The sequence below is a fragment of the Sparus aurata genome, chromosome 7 (genome assembly GCF_900880675.1).
Source record: "Sparus aurata chromosome 7, fSpaAur1.1, whole genome shotgun sequence".
Taxonomy (NCBI): Eukaryota; Metazoa; Chordata; class Actinopteri; order Spariformes; family Sparidae; genus Sparus; species Sparus aurata.
Window position 1 is genome coordinate 1,622,164 of NC_044193.1, and position 24,586 is coordinate 1,646,749.

At 44.4% G+C, this 24,586-nt stretch overlaps 1 protein-coding gene across 1 annotated transcript; it reads right to left on the minus strand.

The window, feature by feature from the left end:
- Positions 1–1,214: 1,214 nt before the first annotated feature.
- On the minus strand, positions 1,215–23,413 carry LOC115584970 (peptidase inhibitor 16-like). The gene is made up of 6 exons (XM_030422956.1): positions 22,799–23,413; positions 6,058–6,208; positions 5,732–5,799; positions 5,505–5,614; positions 5,156–5,247; positions 1,215–4,285 (listed from the first exon to the last, which is right to left on the minus strand). The coding sequence occupies exons 1-6, from the start codon at positions 23,090–23,092 to the stop codon at positions 3,777–3,779; spliced, it is 1,224 nt and encodes a 407-aa protein (XP_030278816.1). The 5' UTR covers positions 23,093–23,413; the 3' UTR covers positions 1,215–3,776.
- Between the last annotated feature and the right edge of the window lie 1,173 nt (positions 23,414–24,586).

Here is a 24,586-nt window from a genome sequence, read left to right on the forward strand (position 1 = left end):
CACACACACACACACACACACACCAGAAATAGCCTGAGAGCAGTACGAGCAGTTAGCGATGAATATTTCAGCTCTTCTCTCCTCATTTTAAATCTCCTTCACATCTCATCTTCTCCACTTTTACATGTTTTTCTATTTCCACCTCAAACTTTTAATCTTCAATCTTCTCTCTCTCCTCTCCTTGTTTACTCTCCTCATCTCCTCTCCTTGTTTCCTCTCCTCATCTCCTCTCCTTGTTTCCTCTCCTCCTCCCCCCTTCTTGTTTCCTCTCCTCTCCTCTCCTTGTTTACTCTCCTCATCTCCTCTCCTTGTTTCCTCTCCTCATCTCCTCTCCTTGTTTACTCTCCTCATCTCCTCTCCTTGTTTCCTCTCCTCATCTCCTCTCCTTGTTTCCTCTCCTCCTCCCCCCTCCTTTTTTCCTCTCCCCCTCTCCGTGTTTCCTCTCCTCCTCCCCCCTCCTTGTTTCCTCTCCTCATCTCCTCTCCGTGTTTCCCCTCCTCTTGTCTCCTTGTTTCCTCTCCTCCCACCCTTCTTGTTTCCTCTCCTCTCCTTGTTTCCTCTCCTCCTCCCCCCTCTTGTTTCCTCTCCTCATCTCCTCTCCTTGTTTCCTCTCCTCCTCCCCCCTTCCTTGTTTCCTCTCCTCTCCTTGTTTCCTCTCCTCTTGTCTCCTTGTTTCCTCTCCTCATCTCCTCTCCTTGTTTCCTCTCCTCATCTCTTCTCCTCATCTCCTCTCCTTGTTTCCTCTCCTCCTCCCCCCTCCTTGTTTTCCTCTCCTCTTGTCTCCTTGTTTCCTCTCCTCATCCTTGTTTCCTCTCCTCTTGTCTCCTTGTTTCCTCTTGTCTCCTTGTTTCCTCTCCTCTCCTTGTTTCCTCTCCTCTTGTCTCCTTGTTTCCTCTCCTCTTTCACTTTCACACGTCACCAGTTTCATTAAACACTGCAGCGTTGCTTCAGTCACTCAGTTAAAAGTCTAAATATTTCTCCTACCAATTAAAATCAGTTCCTGTTGTTGCGTCGATATGACCGTCACTATCTCTCCTGATTGAGGAGCAACTGAATCCTTGTTATTAAACGTCTCCTCTATGGAATAATCTTTAAAACATGAGTGTGGTTTCTCATCACAGACAGAGTGAAAAGTCGTCTGATTCATTAAAGTGATGAAGAATCTGAACAAAGTTTCAGAGGTTGAATGGAGAATAAAGGAGCCGCATACGATGTGAAAAAGGAAGAAACAAGGTTTATTTCTTTATTAATCTTATATACAGACATTTACAGCAATCGTTGCTAAAGTACTTAAAGATAGTTATGTAATTTCCTGTTGTCTACGACAGTGTTACAGAGACACGTCAGTTATTAGAGACTCTGTCCAGTTGTAGTTCCAGTATACGATGTACAGTAGATATATGTGGTACAGAAGAGAGAAGAAGCTGCAGGGTCGTCGCTTTGACACAACACTAACACGCTCAGCCATCATTTCTCCTGCATTTCCCTAAAAGCACTAACAAACACTAACACAATGAACATCTCCCACTCTGACTGTATCTGTCCTGCCGGCGCCTCCACATGAGATGAAGCTGTATATTTAAATCTCTCCACCCTGCAGGAACCATCCATCCGTCCGCTGACACACACGAGGAGGCGATCTGAGAGGCCGACTCGTGTTCCTCTCGTCAGGAGCTTCACTTTACAGCACTCACATCCTTTTTGGGTTTCAGTACTACGGCTCTACAGCTCTGTGTGTTTCCACTGTGTTAAACTGTTTAATGTCACGAGCAAACACAACTCTTTATGCATCCTGCGTCTGAAATGAAACACGCTTGTGGTTGAAAAGCTTCTGTGTTGTTACGGTTTTACGTGCACAACAAAACACTTTATGATCGACTCTATGTGCAGGAAGGAGGGAAGAAGGGAACCTGTGATTCTTCAGACCTGAAGCTTATTCACCTCAACCCGTCCTCACAGTACAGGAATACTCCGGGAAATCTGCTTATCTGACATTTTACCACGAGGAGCAGAAGAGAAAATCTGGCAACGTACGTTTCTGCAAAGACTGATGTCGAGACCACGCTGTGCTTATTCTCCAGTTATGTTTAGGCACAAAACTGAGCGGTTGGGATTAAGAAAAGATCATGTTTTGGGTTAAAATATCTGTGTTTTTGACACACAAAGGGCTGATAAACGTCCCGACGTCTCATCGAAACTATCCAGTGGGTTCATGCTTACAAATGTTGAAACAGAGTCACACACCTCCACCTCCTGACACGGTGTCATAATCTGGATGCGATATGACTCATATGATAGAAAACATTTATATGATCGGTCTGAACTGTTCAAATTAAACATTTCTGTGATTTGCAGAAATGTGAAATACAAAAATAAAAATCTAGGACGCTCAAAAACATCCCCTGGTTTCACGCTTATGAATGTTTAAACCCCGTCTTGAACAGCGGTCTCTGGCTTGGCAGCCATCTTGCCCAGCTGTAATATCACCTCCATCCTCTCCAGCTCCCGACGCGACTGTCAGCTCATGTACACGTCATGTGAACGTGATGTGACGTCTCGTGTCGCTGGCATGCAGAAACCTAAAATGACAACATGTTATTCTGCCGACTGGGCTGGAAAACCTCTGTGTGCTTACAGTTCAAAGTGTTCTGTTCTTTTGGTTAGCCTAGCTTAGCACAAAGACTGGAAGCAAGGGGAAATGGTGAGCCTGGTTTCAGAAATCAGAGTCAGGTCTTGTTCTTCGTGACATTTGGAGAAACAAACAATCTACTAATCGGAGCTCGGGAGGCACCGGCGCATCATCGTGCTTCATCTCGCAAGCAAAGTGTTCACTCAAATAAAAAAGGCCTTAAAGATGGAACAGGAGAGGCTGACATAGAGTCCGCTAACGAGTCTTAATGAACAACTTTCATTCAAGTTCTGATCCAGTTCAACATTAAACAGAGGAACCATCTTCGCAAATAGAATGTAGCTAACGTTAGCACAGCGGTCGTGTTTCAACAAGCAAAAGGAAAAAGAAAGAAAATGCTAATCAAGCGCGTGTTCATCAGCTGGCCTGGAGTGAATAATCTGGGCCACGCAAGGAAGAAGAAGAGGAAACAAAACCAGCCGCTGGACTCTGGAGAAGCTGTATGCTAACCATGCTAACCATGCTAATACATTTTATTTTCATGTAACTCCCCTTAAAATCTGAGAAATCGTGGATTTTGATCCACTTTGGAAGTGTGTGTAGGAGTGTTTCTAAACAGGGCCAGGCTAACAGTTCCCCCTGCTTCCAGCCTTTATGCTAAGCTAGGCTAACACAGACGTGAAATTGACATCCGCCTGAACATCTAACTCGTGGGGAGGAGGTGAAAACGCCGTGGTGATTTAAAGTGACACGACATGCTTCATTTCATTAACCGCTGTTTTCCTCTCGACCACTCTCGTGTCAGTTTTCACTCCTCAGAAGTGATGCTGTGAAAGTGTTTCCTGTAAATGAACACGGCAGATTTAGTACTTGTACCTGGTGGCAGTGAGGACTTTGTATTCCGAGCAGGTTGAAGCAGGTTATGCACACGTTACGTGACCCACATCTGGAGCCAGACTACCTGCAGATGTTGTGAGAACGGCAGCTGTTTTCTGATGAGTGTGAATTATTAATTTGACCCATATTACAATGCGTGGGGGGGAGAGACTGTTACCAAAGATTAACAAGATGTGCAGTCAAGGCAGGAGTGGTGAGGTGAGGTGGATGTACTGACTCCTCTTCCTCCTCCTCCTCTTCCTCCTCCTCCTCACAGCCTCCGGGTCAGGATCCCAGTCAGACAGAGTAACAGGAGGGAGGGTGAAGCTACTGAACCAGCATTCATCATAACGTTGTTGTTGTGGGGTATTTTTCCTCCTCTGTCTCTGCCTTCATTTTCCTCCATCGTATCTGTCGTTTCCCTCCTCGTCGCCTCCTCCTTCTTCCTCTCCTCTTTCTCCACCATGTCTTCATCCTCCTCCTCCTCCTCCTCCTTTTCCAGTGTTGTGGAGGGGACTTCAGGAGGCTGGGTGCCCCGGGCAGGGGTGGCAGGTGGTGGGGTGTCCTCAGAGTCCAGTGCAGAGGTGGTGGTGACACTGGGAGCACTGGGAGCACTGGTGGTGGTGGCAGGCGGGACGTTAGGCTCAGCTGTGGAGGGAAGAGGACCTACGTCCTCTTCATACCCTCCAGGATCGAGGGTGGAGTTAGGCATATCTGTCCACGCTGCTACGCCCCCATCATCCTCATCCTCATCCTCATCCTCATCCTCTGCGTCAGCAACTGGAAAACACCACAGAAGAAGAAAAACAATCTTTATGACCTGCTCTGATCGTCCAAAACGTATTGAATTATTTCTATTTATTACTACAGAACTTCTTGTATCTCTTCTTGTATTTAACTTTCTTTTTTTTTTTTAAAGATCTTTGTTTTCATTCTGAGGACATTGTTGGACTCTGTAATCTGATATTTGTTTAAATCAAACTAGTTTACCGCTTTTAATGGGAAAACGTTGTACTCTTATACGTTTATATATTTATGTGTCCTGTGATCGGACCGGCCTGATCCTGGATTCTGAGACCTTGTTGGACTCTCAGCTGATCAGCACCTGATTATTTAAAGAAATGTCTGCTGGTGATTAAACACAGACAATCTGACGGTGATTGTTTTTTTGGATATTCAACAATTAATTGAATGAATGACAATATTTCATGCACTTTTCAATTCTGAGATTTGTGCTCTCGTATCTTCTTTCAGCCTCCTGGAGAAGAAAAACATCCAGAATATAATAATAATGTTTATTTCAGGTCATATTTATGCAAACTAGTGCATAATTAAGCAGCTCAGTTTGTATATTTGATCTTAAAATATCAGAAAGATTCAAAGAGATGCTTTTGTCTTAATGTAAGAAATCAACTGAGGATGTTTTTTCATGTTTTCATATTTACTCGTTAGATGTTCACCATCCACTTTAAATTAATCCACAGCCTGATTTATGAAACACTGAATTTCTAAACACACTGCAAACTGTAATATTTCTAGTTGTTGGCAGTATTTTCTGATTTATGAAATCCAGAACTCCCTCAGTAAAGACCTTTGACCCGTATGTGTCAACATAATGTCCCTGTGTCGGGCGGACGGACTGGGTCGTACCACAGAGGTTGTTTTCACAGTTCTGCAGGTTCTCAGGACACCTGGAGCACCAGTCGCCCTCCACATACGGCCTCTCGTCTTCATAGTTCCCCCTGAGAGCACATCGGATCAGACACACAGACAGACGCACCGTTAAACCTCATAGATACAGTTCAAACATCCAGAACAGAAACACTGTGGAGGGTGTGAGAGTGTCCACCAGGGGGAGCTGTCGTCCTGTCACTGTCAGACTGCAGCAGCAGGACAATCACTGACAGTGGGACACCTGGTAATACTGGTATTATAGTACTAGTTATTATATTAATATCAGTATAGTTGTAGTGGTTCTGGTTGTAGTTCTGGTACTGACGCTGGGTAGTAGTTGCAGACGAGGAAGGAGACTCTTTCCCAGCCGAGTCCCTCCATGTTGTTACAGAGATGGAAGGCACAGCCGACTCTGTGTGTGTCTGCCCACACCATCTGTAACACACACACACACACACACACACACACACACGGTTCAGATCCAGTCCGGAGACACACCTGTGTGTAAAGATACTGTGTGTGTGTGTGTGTGTGTGTGTGTTGGTTTGTGACCTGTGTGTAGTGTCCACACATCTTGTCTTCATCACAGCTGTTGTTATTGAAGTCGTAGTCCAGGTGTTCTGCAGGAATCAGTTACAGTTACATTACAGTTACATTACAGTTACATCATACATGCAGATTCTCTTCTAACAGCCCACCTGAGGGTTCAGAACCTGGGCTGGATTCAGGGCTAAGTCTTTTTCAGATGTGTGATTTTTTTAACTTTTTTATCAAATAGTTTCTAACTCGGTCCATTTGGTGCTGAAGACGAATACACAATGACAGGAAGACATCTTTGGTTCTACAAGCAGACCCTGCACTCTGATGAACCCGCTCACCTAGAAACCATTTCTCCAGGGCCTCCCGCAGGTCCAGAGAGGCGGTGCCGGCGTACAGATTCTCTCCGGTGTCCTCCAGCTCTGGGTTGTGGTTCCAGACACATTTAGCAGCGTAGCCCTCCGCGATCACCTTCAGGCTCGGGTCCCATCTCTGCACAGAACCAGGGGAAGTCAGCAAGAACAATTCTGGAAAAGGTTCTCAGACTAAACGACCCGACTGGACCTCGGGTTAGAACATTCTGACTTTGAGAACATAAACAGAAGGTTTCAGATCCCTGTGATGGCTAACAAACACTAAATTAATAAAAGGCCTTCTCCAGAGCCGCTGTGTTTTTTGGCCGTTCTGGGCTACTGTAGAAACATGGCGGACTCTGGAAGTGGACCGGCTCATTCTGAGATAACAACAACACAGCAGTTCTGTTTCAGGAGATTTTACACTGAAGAAAACAAGAATATTTCTGACAGGAGATTCTCCCACACACTGAACATTTAAGGCTAACATCAGCATGCTAACATGCTCACAATGAGAAAGTCAACATGCGGATGTTTAGCATTTAATTCAGCATGTTAGGATGCTAACATTTCTTCTCATTTGGTCTTTAATACACCGAAGATGCATTTCATCAATCAGCTCTTTACATGAAAACCTTCCTATTTATTTTTTATTTCTTTAAAGCTCCTGTTTGTAAGAAGGTAAAACTGACGCTTTGGGTTTCCCAACTCGTCAGATACTGACGCTTTAGGACGGTAGGTCGGGTCGGCCACCATCCTAAAGCGTCAGTGTCTGACGAGTTGGGAAACCCAAAGCGTCAGTTTTACCTTCTTACAAACAGGAGCTTTAAGTGACTTGGTAGTTAGCTGGTAAAGAGAGACTCTGCATTTTTAAAAAATGTATTTATTTATTGTTTGTGTATTTCACTGGACTGTTTGGTCACTGTGAAGACGTCGAACAGAGTTCAGGGTCACCAAAAGTCTATTAATCCGACCACAAAAGTGGTGAACCGACCAGCGGACTCACTGGCGTGGCTAAAAACACATTTCACAACTGCTTGCCAGTAATTAATTAACCACACGATCTCAACCATCTTTCCACCATCAGGGTGAAAGTGCAGCAGGACTGTGTGGTGATAGACAGATATGTGATTTGAGAATTAATTAAAGGCAAACTATCATTAAATCAGAGCTGTCAGTAAGTGGATCGTTCAATATGTATTTACACATGATCCTCTGATCCAAGAGGAAAATAAAGATCATTGAGTCTCTGACTCAGAATTTCTAACTACTAAGTTCACAAACATCTTATAATTAATCACAGTTCTTCCTGTGGGTCAAGCTACAGCACAAGAATTAAGACCATAACTCTTAACGAGCCTCAGTGAAGGTTTTCTCATCATGTTTCCCTCGTTAATCATCTCATCTGATCAAGATACACAAACAGATAGATGCTCAGAGGGGGAAACCAGAACTCCTGCTGCAGACAGACGCAGATCCTTTAAAGGTGTAATAGTAATGGAAAATGACCAGAATTCAAAGGTAGATCCAAAACTATAAGGGGCAGCATAACCGCTAACTGCTTCTCACTATACTCTTTGGTGTAGCTATCTTTTGCTTTTCCATTAGCAGGTAGATCAGTTAGCTGGGAAGCTAAGTGAACCCCGTTAACTGACAGGAGTTTGCCAGATCATGGCCGATCATTTACACTACAGAGGTGATTTACACTACAGTGGTGATTTACACTACAGAGGTGATTTACACTACAGAGGTGATTTACAGTACAGAGGTGATTTACACTACAGAGGTGATTTACACTACAGAGGTGATTTACACTACAGAGGTGATTTACACCACAGAGGCGATTTACACCACAGAGGCGATTTACACCACAGAGGCGATTTACACTACAGAGGTGATTTACACTACAGAGGTGATTTACACTACAGACTTGATTTACACTACAGAGGTGATTTACAGTACAGAGGTGATTTACACTACAGAGGTGATTTACACTACAGACTTGATTTACACTACAGAGGCGATTTACACTACAGAGGCGATTTACACCACAGAGGCGATTTACACCACAGAGGTGATTTACACTACAGAGGTGATTTACACTACAGACTTGATTTACACTACAGAGGTGATTTACACCACAGAGGTGATTTACACTACAGAGGTGATTTACACTACAGAGGTGATTTACACTACAGACTTGATTTACACTACAGAGGTGATTTACTCTACAGAGGTGATTTACTCTACAGAGGTGATTTACACTACAGAGGTGATTTACACTACAGACTTGATTTACACTACAGACTTGATTTACACCACAGAGGCGATTTACACTACAGAGGTGATTTACTCTACAGAGGTGATTTACTCTACAGAGGTGATTTACTCTACAGAGGTGATTTACACTACAGAGGTGATTTACTCTACAGAGGCGTTTTACACTACAGAGGTGATTTAAACTACAGAGGTGATTTACTCTACAGAGGTGATTTACACTACAGAGGCGATTTACAGTACAGATGTGATTTACAGCAGCTCTGACCAGGACTGTGACTCCGGGGACAGAAGACACATCAGGAGAGGACAGAGAGAGAGAGTCTGACATCCTCAGCATGTAGAGACAGAATATCTTCATGTTACTGTGAACTGAGGATTGATTTGGACCGAACCAGAGGAGACTGTGGAGACAAACCAGAACTGTTCTGGTGACTCTGACTCAGTTTGGGTCCAGTCTGAATGAAGTGAGTCTGACGATGAGTTAACGAGCAGATTAAACTGGTCTGAGTTCAGTCAGAGACACAAACTTGAGTTCAGACGATGGACGGTTGGATTTTTATGTTTATAATGAAAATATTTCCTTTCTTCACATTTATGAGTTTATGTTGTTAATTATTAGACTCAGTAGTGAACTGACTGTGTTTAAACTACAGGCTGTCAGAATATCACCTCTGAGATACAGAGGGCTGTCAGGAGGCTAGCTGTTAGCATGCTAACTTTAGAACAGAGACGTCAACACTGTTGTTTCTCCACTCTGTTCATGATGTTTGTTAATTTATTTTCTAAACTAATATTCTGTCCATATCTTCCACATGCTGTGTTAAAGTGTGTTCAGCGTTCGTTTGGTAACACACAGGAAGTTTCTACCAGTTTGTTTCCCAGCTGTCGTTTTCTTCGCTCCCCGTTAAACCTCCTTTTAATTAGCGCAATAATTTCACTGTGTAGCTGGTTTTGATTTATTGTGGATTTATAGCCTGTAAATAACTCGGAGGCTCTCAGAGAGCACTGAGCTTATGAGGGTTGATTTATTGTTATTATATAACATGTTTATTAAAATCAACCACAGATCTTTGGCGGGGACTTCAGCTGACTCAGTGAAAAGTTTATTTTCTATGATTTCTGACACAGTAAGACGGATGTTTGGCTTAAGAAGCGAGTGAAGCTGATTCGTCAGCCTCTTATTGTTTTAAATGATTTGACATTTAATATCACCTGAAGGAAATGTGTTAAAAACAGGAAAAGGAAAGCAAAGAAGCATTAAGAGTCATAAACACACGCTGTGTTTGACCCGGACTGTCATGGCTGAGTCACGACTTCATTCATCTGAACAAACACGATTCCGTCCGGTTTCCCTTCGTACAGATAAAACCAGACGCTGTTCTCTCCCTCAACACGACGTCCTCATCACCGGCTGAACTTTGACCTCTTCACCAGCCCGCCTGCCTGAGGTACATGTTTCCTTCCCATCATGCCCGAGGCTTTCACCTCACATCATCACTAATACGCTGAGAGGTCGCCCAGCAGTGGACAATATTCAAATCTTTAACTTAAACTGTCAAAGTAGTAAAACCACGAATACTTAGTTACAAGTAAAAGCATCAACGTGCAAAACAGAAGTGTAAGAGATAAGTTAATAAGCTAATTATGAACATGATGATAGTCGAGTATAACGGTAACAATATAATAACCATATGTTGCCGTCTTTAATCAGCGTAATCCAAAACAGAGGAAATGTATTTGTCTGCCTCCAAATTGGAGAGTTTTAGTCTCACAGCTGATCATTTGTGATATAAATCGTAATACTGACGTAAATCTGTGTCACAAAACAGTCTGACATGTTGAATTTATACACAAGATGACTTAATACTGAGAACAATTAAAGTGAAACTCTCGCCAAAATGCAACCAAGGCTTTTTTTTGTGAATGTGCCAGAGTCAACCCTTTGTGTGAAAGCATAATTACAATAAAAGAGGCACTTGTTTTTGAACAACTCACGTTAGCAGTAGCTTGTTCCGCTCGCCGCCGTCCTGCCAGTGGAGAAGTGTCGATCTCAGAATGTGACGTAACCTGGAGGACAGTTAAGGTGGAACTACTGTCTTCCAGCAACAACTATCCACGCGAGATCTCACGTGACTTTTCCAGCTTTTTATTTTAGTATTGTTTCTTATACGAGGCTCCTTTTTCAACTTCAAGGTCAATATTGTTTTTCGCTAACGACAAAACAACAAATTATCCTGCATTTATGTGGAACTAAGCTTTAGGAGCGTTCCACCTTAACTGTCCTCCAGGTTACGTCACATTCTGAGATCGACACTTCTCCACTGGCAGGACGGCGGCGAGCGGAACAAGCTACTGCTAACGTGAGTTGTTCAAAAACCTTCTTTTTAGTAAACTCTGTGTACACAAACAATGTTCTCAATGCTCGTGTTCATGTGTAGAGACCCTGGTGATGCTACCAGCAAAGTTTCATGTTGTGTCGAGACTTCTTACTGTTTTAAACAGAGAGATTTTGATGCTATCGTAAAAGTGCCTGTAGCACTCCCATTGAAAATGGAAATACGGTAAATCTTAAAAGTGCCTCTTTCATCATAATTATGCTTTTACATGAAGGTTTGACTCAGATACATTCACTAAAAAGACCCTCGGTTGCATTTTGCAGAGTTTCACTTTAATAATAAACATGATATTTTACCAACAACCACAGACTGAAACATCTAGAAACGTGGAAGTTTAGCTTCGTGTCTTCATCAGACTGCTGCCTCGTATTAATGTCAGCACACTCGGGGACTCTTGATCAGAGATGTTCTAGCTTCCTCTTTCCCAAATATAATAATGATCCAATATAATAAATATGTGCTGATACTGATCGTCTTCTACAAGCAGCACAGCTCCTCCAGCCTGTAGCGAGAGTCTGAGAGGAGGACGAAGCGTGCGAGCTCATAATCATCTGTGGTTTAAAACTCGATGTGGATTATGATGTTTGTCTTTGGCTCTGTCTGTTTGCTGATGTTTATTTGTGTCTGACAAGCTGCCGGATCATCTCGGACCGGCGGGCGGCCCGCCTGAGAACAAGCATCAACATCACAGCAGGCGAGTTCGCTCGATTCAGCAACAGCAGAGTCACGTGGTCGCAGCGTTCGGACTCTGAAGCTCTGCGGCTCAGAGGACGAACACATACGCTATCATAAACACCTCGTATTGTTATTAGAGACATTAGATGTTGGTTTGACGTGACGTTTGTTGAGTAAGAATCTCATCATCTTAGTTTCTAGACATGAGGGTCCAGCTCCACCAGAAGGTTCTTTATTCAGACGTTCTTTAAATGAGTAAAAAAGCAACACGTTGATTTCTTCATCAGTGAGCACAACGTCTTATTTCACATTGATGTGTAAAACCGTCCTGAGCTGCTTGTCGACAGCTCGCAGCCTGTTTCAGTTCATGTTTCTGACATTTTAAAGGAAACTTTAACACATCAACACTTCAAACTGATCGCTCTCGTCTGTCTTCAGCCTGCGAACCAACACATTATAAACCGATGACAGATTTGTGCTTCATGACGAGTTGTAGTCGGTTGTACGTTTGTGACCTTAAAATCACTGTTGACTTTTATATCAAACATCCTGTAAACTGCAGAACATCTGAACCACTTCAAGATCCTTCAGGAGAGAAACGGGTCACAGCTTCATCGAGCCGAGATGTCTAAATGACGTCTTTCAGTTGCTGTGTCGGTCTAATTCTACTTTACTTTGATACTGCTCAGTAGCTTAACCTGTAATAATAAATCATCTGGTTTATATATTGTATTAATAATCTAACACAGCAGAGTAAAGAGCACAATAAGTTCCTCGTCGTGAGGATTCTGACGCTGAAAAGACGTTTAGGAAACTTTTCTCGTCGCAGGTTTGAAATTAAAAGACGTTGATTAAATGTTCACAATCAATAATATCAATATTATTACACACATTTGTGTTTTGCGTCACATTTGAGCTGATTTAAAAGACGTTCAGGCGACTTTAATTTTTAAGATGCTGAGATCACGGTTGGCATCACCTGGCTTCAAGAAGTCGTGGAGTACTTCAAAACTGTCCCTGAGTAAATGTTCTTAGTTCCTGACGTCAGATCAGTTCCTTACATGCACAGTCTGAACTTTATGAGCACAGTGTGTGTGTAGATTTACTGGATATAAGCTAATGAAGCTAATTAGTCTAATAAATTAAAATAGCCGATGTCAATGTAAACAACAGAGAGACAAAGAGAAAGAAAAATCAGCTGCTCACAGACCGGATGACCTCCAGAGGTGTGTGTGTGTGTGTGTGTGTGTGTGTGTGTGTGTGTGTGTTACTTCATGACCACGTACATGACCCGAAAGTCATAACGCAGACCAGATGTTGCGAGAGCCTGGAGAGAGAGAGGAATGTGAAGGAGACCCCTGACTATTGTTTGTGTTGTGTGTCATCACTGGACAAATAAACACACACACACACACACACAGACACACACAGACACACACAGACACACACAGACACACACACATTCTTCTGGTTTCTTTGCTTCACTACATTCAACATACTGTAACTATAATTTACAGCTCCGGGCTCGTGATATTCTGTTAGTCGGTTCTTTCTCTCTGTTTCCTCCACAGCTGCTGAACTGTGCTTCACTGTTAGCTGTTAGCAGCCGGTTAGCTTCTTTTAACTCTGGTCACCATCAACATAACACTCTGTCACAGTCCCACTGCTGTCTCTCAGTTTCTGCTCTCTCTCTGGATTCAGATCACCTGTTGCAGGTGTGGACGCTCCAAACTAATGAAGTGCTGTGTGTCAGTTCAGGTGTGCATCCTTCAGAGGAGCATCTGAAGGCTGATTACATCACAACATGAAGGCTGTCCCAGTCTGAAGGCTCCTCCAGATGCTCCTTCTTCTCCCTGTTTCTGGAGGATGCACCGCTGCGATCCTTCGTGGCCTCACATATCCCAAGATGCTTTGCATGCCCGAAAAAGAAGAAAGAAATAGAGAAAATGGCGACATCACGTGGTGTAGATCGTCACTTTCACGGGGCTGGGCGGCAGAAATGGTGACGTAAGAGTAAAACATCTGGTGACGCAACCAGGAAATGCTCCAAAGGCTAGACCGTCACATTTAACAACGGCTGACGAGGTTAACAAGGTCTCTCTGAAGGACTCGCCTTCAAAGACCACAAAGGCCGAGTCCTTCAGAGGACGCAGACCCTGAACTGACACACAGCAGGTGAGAGCAGCTTGGGAACTGACAGCCAATCAGGGTGTGGCGAGGCCCGTTAGTGAAGAGCCCGGTCATGGACCGTTTCACGGCGGACATTTTGACTTGTGACAGCAGGTGAAGCTCAGGTGTCACCAGTAACGTTAACGAGGGCCCCGTCCTGTTACGAGTCCTGGACCTAGCTCACCTGAATGGAATGCGGCCATCATTAAGGTTATAAATGCCACCTGCTGTGAAACGGGTCTGTTCTGGTTCTGATTCTGTCCTCGACACACTGCAGAAGCAGATCACCTGGTCTGTTTAGGTCCTGTTGAGATTTCTTCGCTGTCATCATTCTTTCTTGAAGGGGAATTAAGATATTTTCTGTAATAAAGCTGAGTGACCCGGGTCACCTGCGTCGGGTTTATTTGGAGTTTGTGCCTGTCAGCTGTCTGATGTGTTCTGGTTCTATCTGTTGTTCGTCTTCACGTATCCGGGCCCGTCTACACACCTTCAGGTCCGGTTCACTGGGACTTCAGAGGTGGTGAAAGACGTTTATTTCAGTTTCATGATTCCCTGAAGAGACATTACTCATTATTAACATTCCCCATGAATATGTTTCTATATTGTTTGTGTTTCTCGGCGGTTCGGGCTGGTTTCAGGCATTAACCCGGGAGAACCGCCACGATCTCCATCCTGCTGCTGGCCTGAATAAATCAGCCTGTTGAATTCACAGATGGCTGTTAATGTTTGGACGAGCTACACTCGAGGGACCGACGTGTTTTTCCTCTGAACAATGGACGCTGTTGTTCCAAACCGGTCGTGGCAGAGAAGACTTCTTTGTATAATTATATCACTCTGTATAATGTAATATATTAATTTCCTTGTTTCGATGTGAAGCCCGCGGTGTCGTCGTCTAGCAGCCGTGATGGAAACTCCGTCGGATCGGAGCAGAGCTGCCCTGAAATAACTGTAAATCTCTCTGGAGCTGCTTTGGAAAATGTTTCCTGCGGGTTTGTTTTTTATTGGTTTCCACGCAGTAATAATCGGCAGCGTACAGTTGAGATGATGAATATGAGAGAACAGACGCAGCGCTGCAGTCTGAACAGAGTCTCCTGCTGAGAGGATTTACATTCTCTCTCTGCAGGTTCTGGTTTCCTGGTTCTGTTTCAGGATCGAGCCGGCTGTTTGTTTTCATCTCAGGCGCAGCAGGAAGGTTGCAGTTTAAATCCACAGATTACAAGTCGCTCCGTGTTCTGAGAGATCACGGGTCGGACCTGTCTGATCAGAACCGGTCCGACTGGTTTCTCTGCTTCAGTTAGATATATCCAAACATGTTCGATATGTGATATAACGTCTCCTCTCCACAGGTCAAAAATCCTACGTAAATCCACTAAGATGTGAATGTGTAAACTCCGGGTCAGCTGACTCTGCAGTCGACCCGGGTTCTTATCACCTCGGCTCGGCTGACCCGGGAGAACCCGCTACATTCTAATAGACTTCCTGCCACACATCGTGCTGATGTGTCACCAACATCAAGGAAGAATTTAGGATGCCGCCTATCGAGGACATTTCATTACTGGACGCAGTGTTGGAGCAGAACCCGTTCATTCTTTGGAAACTGCTCTGTCGTGTTCTGAAGCCGTAAAAGCTGGACTTATGAAATCACCAGGACCTCTGACCGAGCCGGCTGACTCGGGGATTGTGATGCTTTTACAGACGCTTCTTTCGTAACGGGTGTATCACTGACTGCTGACTGGTTTGTCACTCTTTACCGTGTTCGTCTGGTTCGTCCCGGTCGGTTCTCAGGTTCTGTCACTTCTGTACGAGCCGGTCCGGCTGGTGTCTTGGACGGAGTTCTGTTCTGGTTTAATAGCTGTGGCGGACACAGTTTGTCTGCTGGTCTCAGGCCAGTTTGAACATGTTATCTGACTGGAGAGGCCGTTCTTACATTCAGACAAAACAGAAACCTCTCCACTGTCATTTCCTCACAGTTCAGCTCACTGACCTCCTCTCCGTCTCACGCCTCCCCGCGTTACAGACACTCCTCGTCTTCGCTCCGCTCTTCTTCTCTCTGCTCATCACTTCGTCTATCATCTTCACTCCTTCCCTCTCTCATCCCATCCATCCCTCCCTCCCTCTTTCTTTCTTTCTCTCCCTCCCTCTTTCTCTCTCCAGTTCGGCTGAAAGGCAGAAAGAAAAACATGAATATGGAAATGTCCCAGCGGGGCTTCCATACCAGTGGAGACAGGCTGAGACCTCTCCTGGTCCACACACACACACACACACACACACACACACACACACACACACACATTCCTCTGGGTGCTCATTCATTCACTGCCTAATTTTCGTGTGTCTCTATCCAAACATTGTGTTCTTCGTCTCTCGGCTGTTTCACAACAGTCGTCCTCCTCTGTTGCTCAACCCGAGCGTCGACTCCCTCCCCGTCTGCGGATCGTCTCCCTGCTGCGTTCCTTCTCTGACGCTCGTGTTATTAACTGGGAGGGAGTCGACGCAGGGAAACACCCGTCTCTTACTGGAACCCAGGCTCCGATATACTCAGCATTTCTCGGTGCCTTTCAATGCGGCCGACCCATAAAAACGAGCTGTAACTGCTAACCTGTGGATGCTAACAGCTTTTAAGTAGCAGCAAAGTGCAGCTGATGAGACAGAAAATCAACTGTACAGGTCGACAGTGATCGCAGCTTATTGAGACCAATGATGACGTTGTTTGCTTGGCGGCGACCTCAAGTGGTTGTAGTTAATATAAGAGCAGCGAAGGAGGAAGGACAGAGAAGCAGTGTAGAGACGGAGAGAGCCTGCTACAACTTTCATCCAGGAGACTGTTCATGTTCAGGGTGAAACTAAAAGTCAACACCGATGTTTTCCTAAACCTAACCAGACTGCAAGCATACGATTAAAGGTCCTACGCGTCTGACGCTGGTACGCTGCAGCGTTCATGTTGTTTTGGGAACTTTACTTTTCGAGGTGGGAATATAGCTCATCGACATCTGTATGAAAGTTCCAGAGGCTGAATGGAGGAACGCCATTCGTTCAGCCTCTGATCAGCCAGCGGAGGAAGTAACCGATCAACGACCAATCAGCACAAAGTAACGTTACAAGACCGAACAACAGTAATGTGGTAGCAGGCTGTGTCTTCAGTATCTCATATAAAGGAGAAAAAGAATTTATACGTGGAAAAGTCGCTACTGATTCGCTTTGTCGCACTTCTGCAAAGAAAACAGCGTCTGTCCCGCCGGCGGTGATGATGTGACGCGATCGAGAGCAGAAAAACATCAACTTGCATGTTTTTGCATCCTGTTGTATTGTCGTACTTACTGTCTTTGTCTTAAAGTCGCTAAATGAAATGAGAAGTCGCAGCGACCGTCAGCTCAGACTTCTCTGAACTTCACCCCAGAAATCAGCCTCCATCTCTGGGAGTGAGAGTCAGACAGCGTCCTCTACTGACTGATGGTGATTTCATGATGATGTCATAAAGAGCAAAGAACTTGTATTTGTTGCTGTTCACGATGTACTGGTGGGTCAGGATCTCGACCACAACACTTTATAACATCACCCATGTTGATTATAACCAGTTGGAGGAGCAGTTTTTATATTTACAACCACCTCGACAGATCTCAACGTCGTGATGTGAAATGTCGCGCTCTCTTTTGGTTCTGCAGCACGTGTACCATACGAACTGACAAACTGGAGCGCTGCTTTGTGCTGGTGCTGCTCGGTTCTATCCAAACATTGTGTTGAATCTCTGTCTGAAGAACAGCGAGTGATAAATGTTTTGGGAGTCGCTTTGAGCCGTTTAAGAACGAGGGTTTGGATGGGAGTAGTTTTTCAGACTGGATGTTCAGATTAAGAAGAAGTCTGTGTTTTCATTCTCTGCGGGTTCTTAACTCAGGCTGATAACTCGTCTGTTCAGTTCTGGACCTGTTTCAGCCGGTCGGGCCTCAGGTATTCAGGGAGGCGCTCTAATTTACTGTAATTTGAATGTCAACTCAAATTAATACAACTTTTTCATAGCGTGATAAAGTGAGATTGTAAAGCAGTTTTGGAAGCTGTTGATAAAACTTCACTCCAACGCTGCTGTTCATTCTTTAAATGGTTAAACCTCTTCTCCTGAAATCCACTGCCATAAAAGTTCATCATCACGCCTGCACGAGGAGTTCCAGCAGCTGAAGCTTCTCTCTGGTCCACCGACCAAACCAAAACACCCGGCGGGCCTGAACCTGCCCGACGCTCCGACACACAGAACCAACACAGAGATTTAATCTGACCCTCGGTTCACCTGACAGTCACAAACTGTTCTGCTGTCAGAGGCATCGTGACGAGTGGAAAACTTTTACATAAGTCGTTAATGAAGCCAAGTGACAGCAGCCAGAAAACGTCTCTGCCTGGTGATGACATCATGTCATCTTTGGTGATGTTCAGCGTCGTTTCGTCCGTCTGCTGGCGAAGGTTTGCTCCAAAGTGGAAAAAACAATATGTGACGGCTACTTAATGAATTAGAGAAACATTTTGTGCAGACACTGATCGACAGATGATGAAAATCAATATCGCAGAAGATTCTCTGACTTTTTCGTCGAGCTCCACGATCACCTCAAACATCTACTCCTGTTTAAAGGTGTCATCTGTAAGAAAACACCAGAATCTAGCTTTGGCTGTTGCAGCTAGTTAGCAAGTAGCTCGGTTAGCTGGTGTTCAGTTTGAGTCCAGTTTGAATGACGAGAGTCTGACGACGAGTTAACGAGCAGATTAAACTGGTCTGAGTTCAGTCAGAGACAGAAACTTGAGTTCAGACGTAGAAAGCTGTCAAAATATTTCCTTTCTAGACATTTTGTGAGTTTATTTTGATTATGTGTGAAACTAACCAGCTGAAACTACAGACGACAGGCTGTTAGCTAGCTGGTTAGCATGCTAACTGCAGTCTCTGCACATCAACACTGTTGTTTCTTCACTCTGACGTTGTGAGTTTCTTCTTTTTAATGTTTTAACCTAAAATTCTGTCTGAATCTTTCAAATTGATCCTGTAAGAGTAAGATTAACATAGCGTGTAGCATTTAGCATGTAGCATGTTGTGTTTCTGTTCTGTTCTTTTTTTTTAGATATTGTTGATTATGATGATGTGGCGCCATTAAACTAATCAATAAGAACGTCGACCGGTTCTTGTTAGCATGATAGCGTAGCAGGACTTCTTAGCGTCTCGTGTCTCTGTTTCTCTTCCTTCATGTTCTGTCGACACACATTGCTGAAATGTTTTCATCTGCAAAACGCTTCTGCAAAAACCCAAGAGAGCAGAAAACCAGAAACAAACAAAGATAATTAGAACAAGACAAAAGGCGAAGACAGACGCCAGCAAACAGAACCAGAGTTTACACGTCTGTTAGTGTTGGTGCGCTCAGAAACACAGAGACAGAACAAGAAAACAGGTCATAAAAGAAGGAATAAAGTTATTAGTACATTTATTAGTTAAAGGTTTTATTCTTTGCACTTCCTCCTTCCCTCGTCTCTCACATGTTCACTGTTTCAGACCTCTTACTTCCTCTTTTCTTTCACCGCCGTCTGATCCGCGGCTCATCCTGCCGCCTTCAAACACTCTCAGGGATCGTTCACACAAAGTTAAACTCAAAGACGACATTTGCTTTTTCCTCTCATGTGCTTGCTGATGCACCGTGACCCAACAATAAAATGCACGACAGAAGAAAACAATTCACAGCTGGAGACAGTTAGATTAAATTGTTGCGGGACAACAGTCAGGCGTCTCCAAGAACATCTTACAAAGAAAAGAAAAAGTGCAGAGATATATGACATCTCTTTGTTGAGTTCTCAGAGTCAGAACCGTTCCAACAAAGCTGCCGAGCTGCACTTTGATTAAAGTCACGAGGATCCTACTTCCTGTTTCTTGCCTGTTATAAACCAGAGTGTCGACCTTACAGAGTGACGGATGAGTTAATATCGTCCTTTCCTGTGAATCTTTTCAACCTTGAGATCTATTCAGCTCATTTACAGCTCTGGCCTGCGAGTTTTTGTGTTTTTGGAAGATGCTTGTTATTAATTATTTGTCTTCACGTGACAGTAAAATGTGGAGAATGAAAGTAAACGTGATGAAGACGACGTCGAAGTCCTACAGACGTTCACAGAGGTGTGAATCTTAACTTGGCCTCGCGATTCGATTACGATTCAGCTGTCAACGGTTCTCGATGCATCTTACGATCGAGACATTTCCACACCTCTAACGCTGGATGTTGTTCATCAGAGACTCATTTCAAACCTTTTCTGCCTCCATCACAGAGCCAACGGTGACTCTCAAGTCTCTGCTCACCACAGAATATACGTACACATGTTCCTCTTTCTTTCCCACAGTTTTGATCCCACCAGATAGTTTGAGTGTGACTTCCTGAGGTCTGGAGTCATCAGATCATCCTCATACAATGAGGCTCAATGACCGATTCATGGTGCTCCAAATGCTGCGAAATTAGATTAGCAAAACTCGTCAGTAAGTATAATGACAAGTCTGTGACGTGTTGAGGTCCGTGAGCTGCTCAGGACGAAGCTCGCTGTCAACAGATTTATTGGAAGCTTCTGCTCTTCCTGTCTGACCGAAACCTTCTGACGTTCAGATTAAAGTTGCACAGATTTGTCTTTAAATCATGGCAGCAGGAACTCTTTGTGTCGGGCGGTCGTTCACTCTCTCAGATCATCAGAAGTTTTAGCGACAGGCGACCGTTACTTTGAGTAAACTTAGGATTCCTCTGGCGACTGGAATCAAATCCATCCCCTCGTCTCCACCACCTCTGCTCCGCTCATCACGGTGCACGTATTGTTTTCTGTCCGAAGTTGTGAAACAGCAGCATCTGTAATTTACCAGCTGCCGGTGTCAACATAAAGATGAGTCAGCATGATGACATATATGTCAGATGAGAGACGTCTGAACAGCTTCGTCAGTCACTTCCAGTAACGACACATTCAACAAACCGCGGTTACTAAATACAGGATTACTGTCGGCGTCTGTGGTTTTAATGTGTAGGTTCAGTTCAGTCTTCACTCTGAGTCGAGTTTAAGGTCTCCAGTCGTTGGGAGGCAGTTTGGTTCAGCTGTTGTGTCAGTGAATAAATAAAAAACACACAGTGGACGGTGAACAAGATGTTCTGGAGAGTGTGGGTTCTGAACCGCTAACCGTGTTTCTGTCAGATGGATAGGGGAGCACCGTCAGCGTCTTATTGTTGTGGTTAAACCTGCGAAAATGATCTTCCTCAAAACTGAGTGTGGAGGCCAAAGAATAGAGAAGAACGTTTCCCAGGAAACACGAGTTTTCAAGGTCATGACATCATGACTTAGTGGGCATTTTTTGGCGATGATGTAGCTCCACACCAGCCGACCCACAGAGCAGAACCACGTCCAACAGACGTCGGTACAACATGTGTGATGAAGCTGAAGAGACGTCCACTGTAGAGTCAGAGTTAAAGATCTTTTATCGTCTTTTTAACTTCAGTCGCAGACGTCTGAAGGAGTTTCTATGATGGACAAATTTGACTCCATGCAGCAGAAACTACGTGGCGGGTTCAAACCCCGAGCCTCAGGCCGAGCGGTCTGCAGGAGGCGTGCACTTTACCAGGAGAGCTAATCGTCAGCTTTAACGAGTGCCATGTTCTGTGAGCTAACGATCCGGGTTTGAATCCTCCGTGTAAGTTTCACAGCACGGAGTAAAATCTGTTCTTCATAAGAACTTTAATTTTACACCACAACTTCTTTAAACGTCTAAAATTAGATTGTGAGAACTTTACCCTGAACTCACATATGAACGTCTCAGAAAGGACTTTCATTCATTCAGTCATCAAAGATGCTGATTAACGTCTCTTGGGCAAGTTTCTGCTCAGGACCGAGGAAGGTTGAGGGCTCGGAGGGTCTCAGGCTGCAAACTCAACTGCAGGTACAACAACCAGGAACTCTCTATAAGCTTCCATCATACAGATCTGTGCAGGTTTGGACCAGAACTCAAAACCAAACTGGGGGACGGTCACAGAGTTGATGTTGCGACCCGACTGCTTCAGATGACGACTGGAGAAAGTGAACTTGTGTCGACTATTTCAAGCTTGTGATGGTTTTAGTGTTTAGATGATATATTTAGTTTACTGTTATTGTTTCTGCTTGTATTTTCTTGTATTCTTCATCTGTTATTATTGTCTCTGGATGTGTCTTAGTTTAAAATCCTCCAACGTTTGATTGATTGTTGATATGAGCTTGGACACCACAGACCTGACCTTCCGCCTCAAAACCAACATTTATAAAAGTCACACTCAGAATCTTTTTACCATTTAAGACCGAAAAACATGACACCAAGAACTTTTCTCCTTTCCAGCATCTAGAACAACATTTTAACCAATAACCAGTCATAAATTAGACTAATACAATCCTGTGTTATCAGCAGATCAACACCCAATTATAATGAAAATGCCTCATGTGAACATCTTGGTGTAATCAACGTAAACACTTAATCTGACCGTTTGTCTCTGTTAATAAACATATTCTTTGTGACGATCGAGACAGAACTGCTCCGTGACTAACACAACTTTATTTTGTTGGAGATCTGAAAGGTTTTAAGGATTGTTGGATGCTGGATGGATGAACGAATATTCTCAAAAAGGTGTTTAAAAAAAACGTGATCTTCTGTTATATTTCTGACACTTCACAGAAAAGTTATATTCCAATGAAACGCTTCGGGGCTCTTAAATCCATCATCGACTTTATTTAGTGTCCATGTTAACTGTTAAATTTGAATCAGATCAGAATGATTTCAGTCGGATTAAATAAAGATTGTCACCGCAGCTGGTGACATTAAGCGATGCAGCACTTAGAATCTGACTGGTGATTAAACTCTGAAACACAACCGAGAGATTCCAGTAATCATCAAACTGAAGTCTGAGAGGAATCCGTCAAATCACAGGATGATTTACAACCTGACATCTAATGGACAAACTTAGCTCATTAAATCAACGTACTTAGTAAATGTTTAGTCGCCGTGCCACAGATTATCAGTCTGTGATGTTTTCTCCTGGTGTCTGATTCACTCAGCTGCAGCAGCCTCGTCTCTGTCTGACACTACTTGAGTAAAGAGTAAATTAATCAGTTATCATTCTCCTGGATTGCTAATAATCTCTATCCACCCTGACAGAACCACATGGGTCGACCCGTGACTTTCAGCTCTGCGGGTGTCTTACCAGAGGCATCATGGCGGAGGCGCTGGGTGACACCTGTCCTCTGTAGTAGTTATGAAGCTCCACCAGCAGCTCCTCCTGCTCCTCGCTCAGAAAGCTCCAGGCTCCAGGAACCACCAGGGTCCCCAGCAGGAGCCATGCCCAGAGAAGAGCTCCCCTCGGCGGGCAGAGACGCGGGCGCCCGGGCCCCCTCCTCGGCTTGGAGCTCCGCGGGGCTCGATCCTGGGTAGTCCTTCGGGTCGAGGCCCCCCGCTGGGTGGAGACCCCCAGGAGCTCAGAGAGGCTCCGCTGTTGCATGATGGGAAACAGAGTCCTGAGGGATGTATCCTCGAGTGGTCAGTCCAGAGTCCAACGAAGAGTCAGTGTGTGTGTGTGTGTGTGTGTGTGTGTGTGTGTGTGTGAATGACACTGATCTGCAACTGTGTTTGTGTGTTTGTGTGTGTGCGTGTGTACAATAGGCCACTTGTCTGTCTGCGTTTGTGTGCGTGAGTGTGTGCATGTGTGTGTATGCGTGTGTGTGTGTGTGTGTGTGTGTGTGTGTGTGAGTCTAAGAGTCAGTAGAAGTGTGTGTGCTCCCTCCTGAGTGCCTCTCACTCTCAGCTCTGCTCTGCTGATCGCCCTCTTTCTGAGCCGGCTTTAAGAGAGAGAGGATCCTCCCCTACACACACACACACACACACACACACACACACACACACACACACAGTTCACATTTCACGTACTGCACCGACTGGTACGCACAACAAACACCCCCCTCCATCCTCTTACGCTCCATATTCTCCATGTCCATCAGCCTCACTTTTGTTTTTTATGTCTCTTTTTCTTCTTCTTCTTCTTCTTCTTCTTCTTCTTCTTCTTCTTCTTTGGCTCATTTTGCTTCACTGGCCTGACAGCCACAGGATGAACAGACTTTCTATATTTTTAATCTTTTCTGTCTGCTCGTCTTTCCTTCACATCTCTCGAGAACAGTTGATCCGATCTTCTTCACGCTCGGCAGGTTTGTGGCTGATGACATGAGGAAGAGCGCTCTCTAATTTGATCACATGACAATTATAATATTAATTAACATTTTCACTAAACAGCAGTTAAATAATCAGCGCTCTGACTTCATGGTTTTGCAGATTGAAGCTGAACTCTCACATGATCTCATGGGGAAGCAGACGTAAACAAAAAGTGAGAACTGGTGCTTCTGTCAACAGTCGTATGCTAGCTAACGTTAGCCTCAAGAGTTCCCCCTCGATTCTTCTGGGCTGCTTTCTGTTACCAGCTGTGTGTGAAGCTGTTTTGTTCCGTCGCTGTTTGACTTCGCATCGTTTCAGGAGCGTCATGCCTGCCTGATGTTGCCGACTTGCTCAGATTGAGTTGCTACATCGTTGAATCTTGTAGTTATTTGTCTGTTTTAAGTGTATTTATTGTTTATATTTCTGCACATGGTGTTCTATTTGCTGCCTGGATGCAGTTCTGCTTCCACGACGTGGTTTCAGTCGGCTTCTATCAGAAATTGACTCGATGTTTATCCTCCGAGGAGCAGAACAGAGAGAGACTCTGTGGGACGCAGATGAAACGTTGTCCTGGCGCCGCCGGTGGAAACACCAGCGTTGTCCAGAACGGCTGCGATCTGCTCCAGTGACCGTGTCGTGGCCGTGACGGCCCGGTGGAATCTGGGGGTTCGGATGTTCACTGTTGCTTGGCAGCACCTTCAGCTGCTCATAGTTCAACTCAGTACTGAAGTAATCATCCAGATCTTAAATCATAAATATGAAGTTTGATACTATCGGAGATTTCTCTGGG

Bases quoted from the DNA above. Each gene is read 5' to 3' on its own strand.
- LOC115584970 (XM_030422956.1), bottom strand. From the start codon at position 23,092: ATGCAACAGCGGAGCCTCTCTGAGCTCCTGGGGGTCTCCACCCAGCGG. The intron at 5,800-6,057 runs GTGAGCGGGTTC...TGATTCCTGCAG, and splicing joins CCTGGAGAAATGGTTTCTAG to AACACCTGGACTACGACTTC. The intron at 5,615-5,731 runs GTCACAAACCAA...TGTGTGTTACAG, and splicing joins TGTGTGGACACTACACACAG to ATGGTGTGGGCAGACACACA.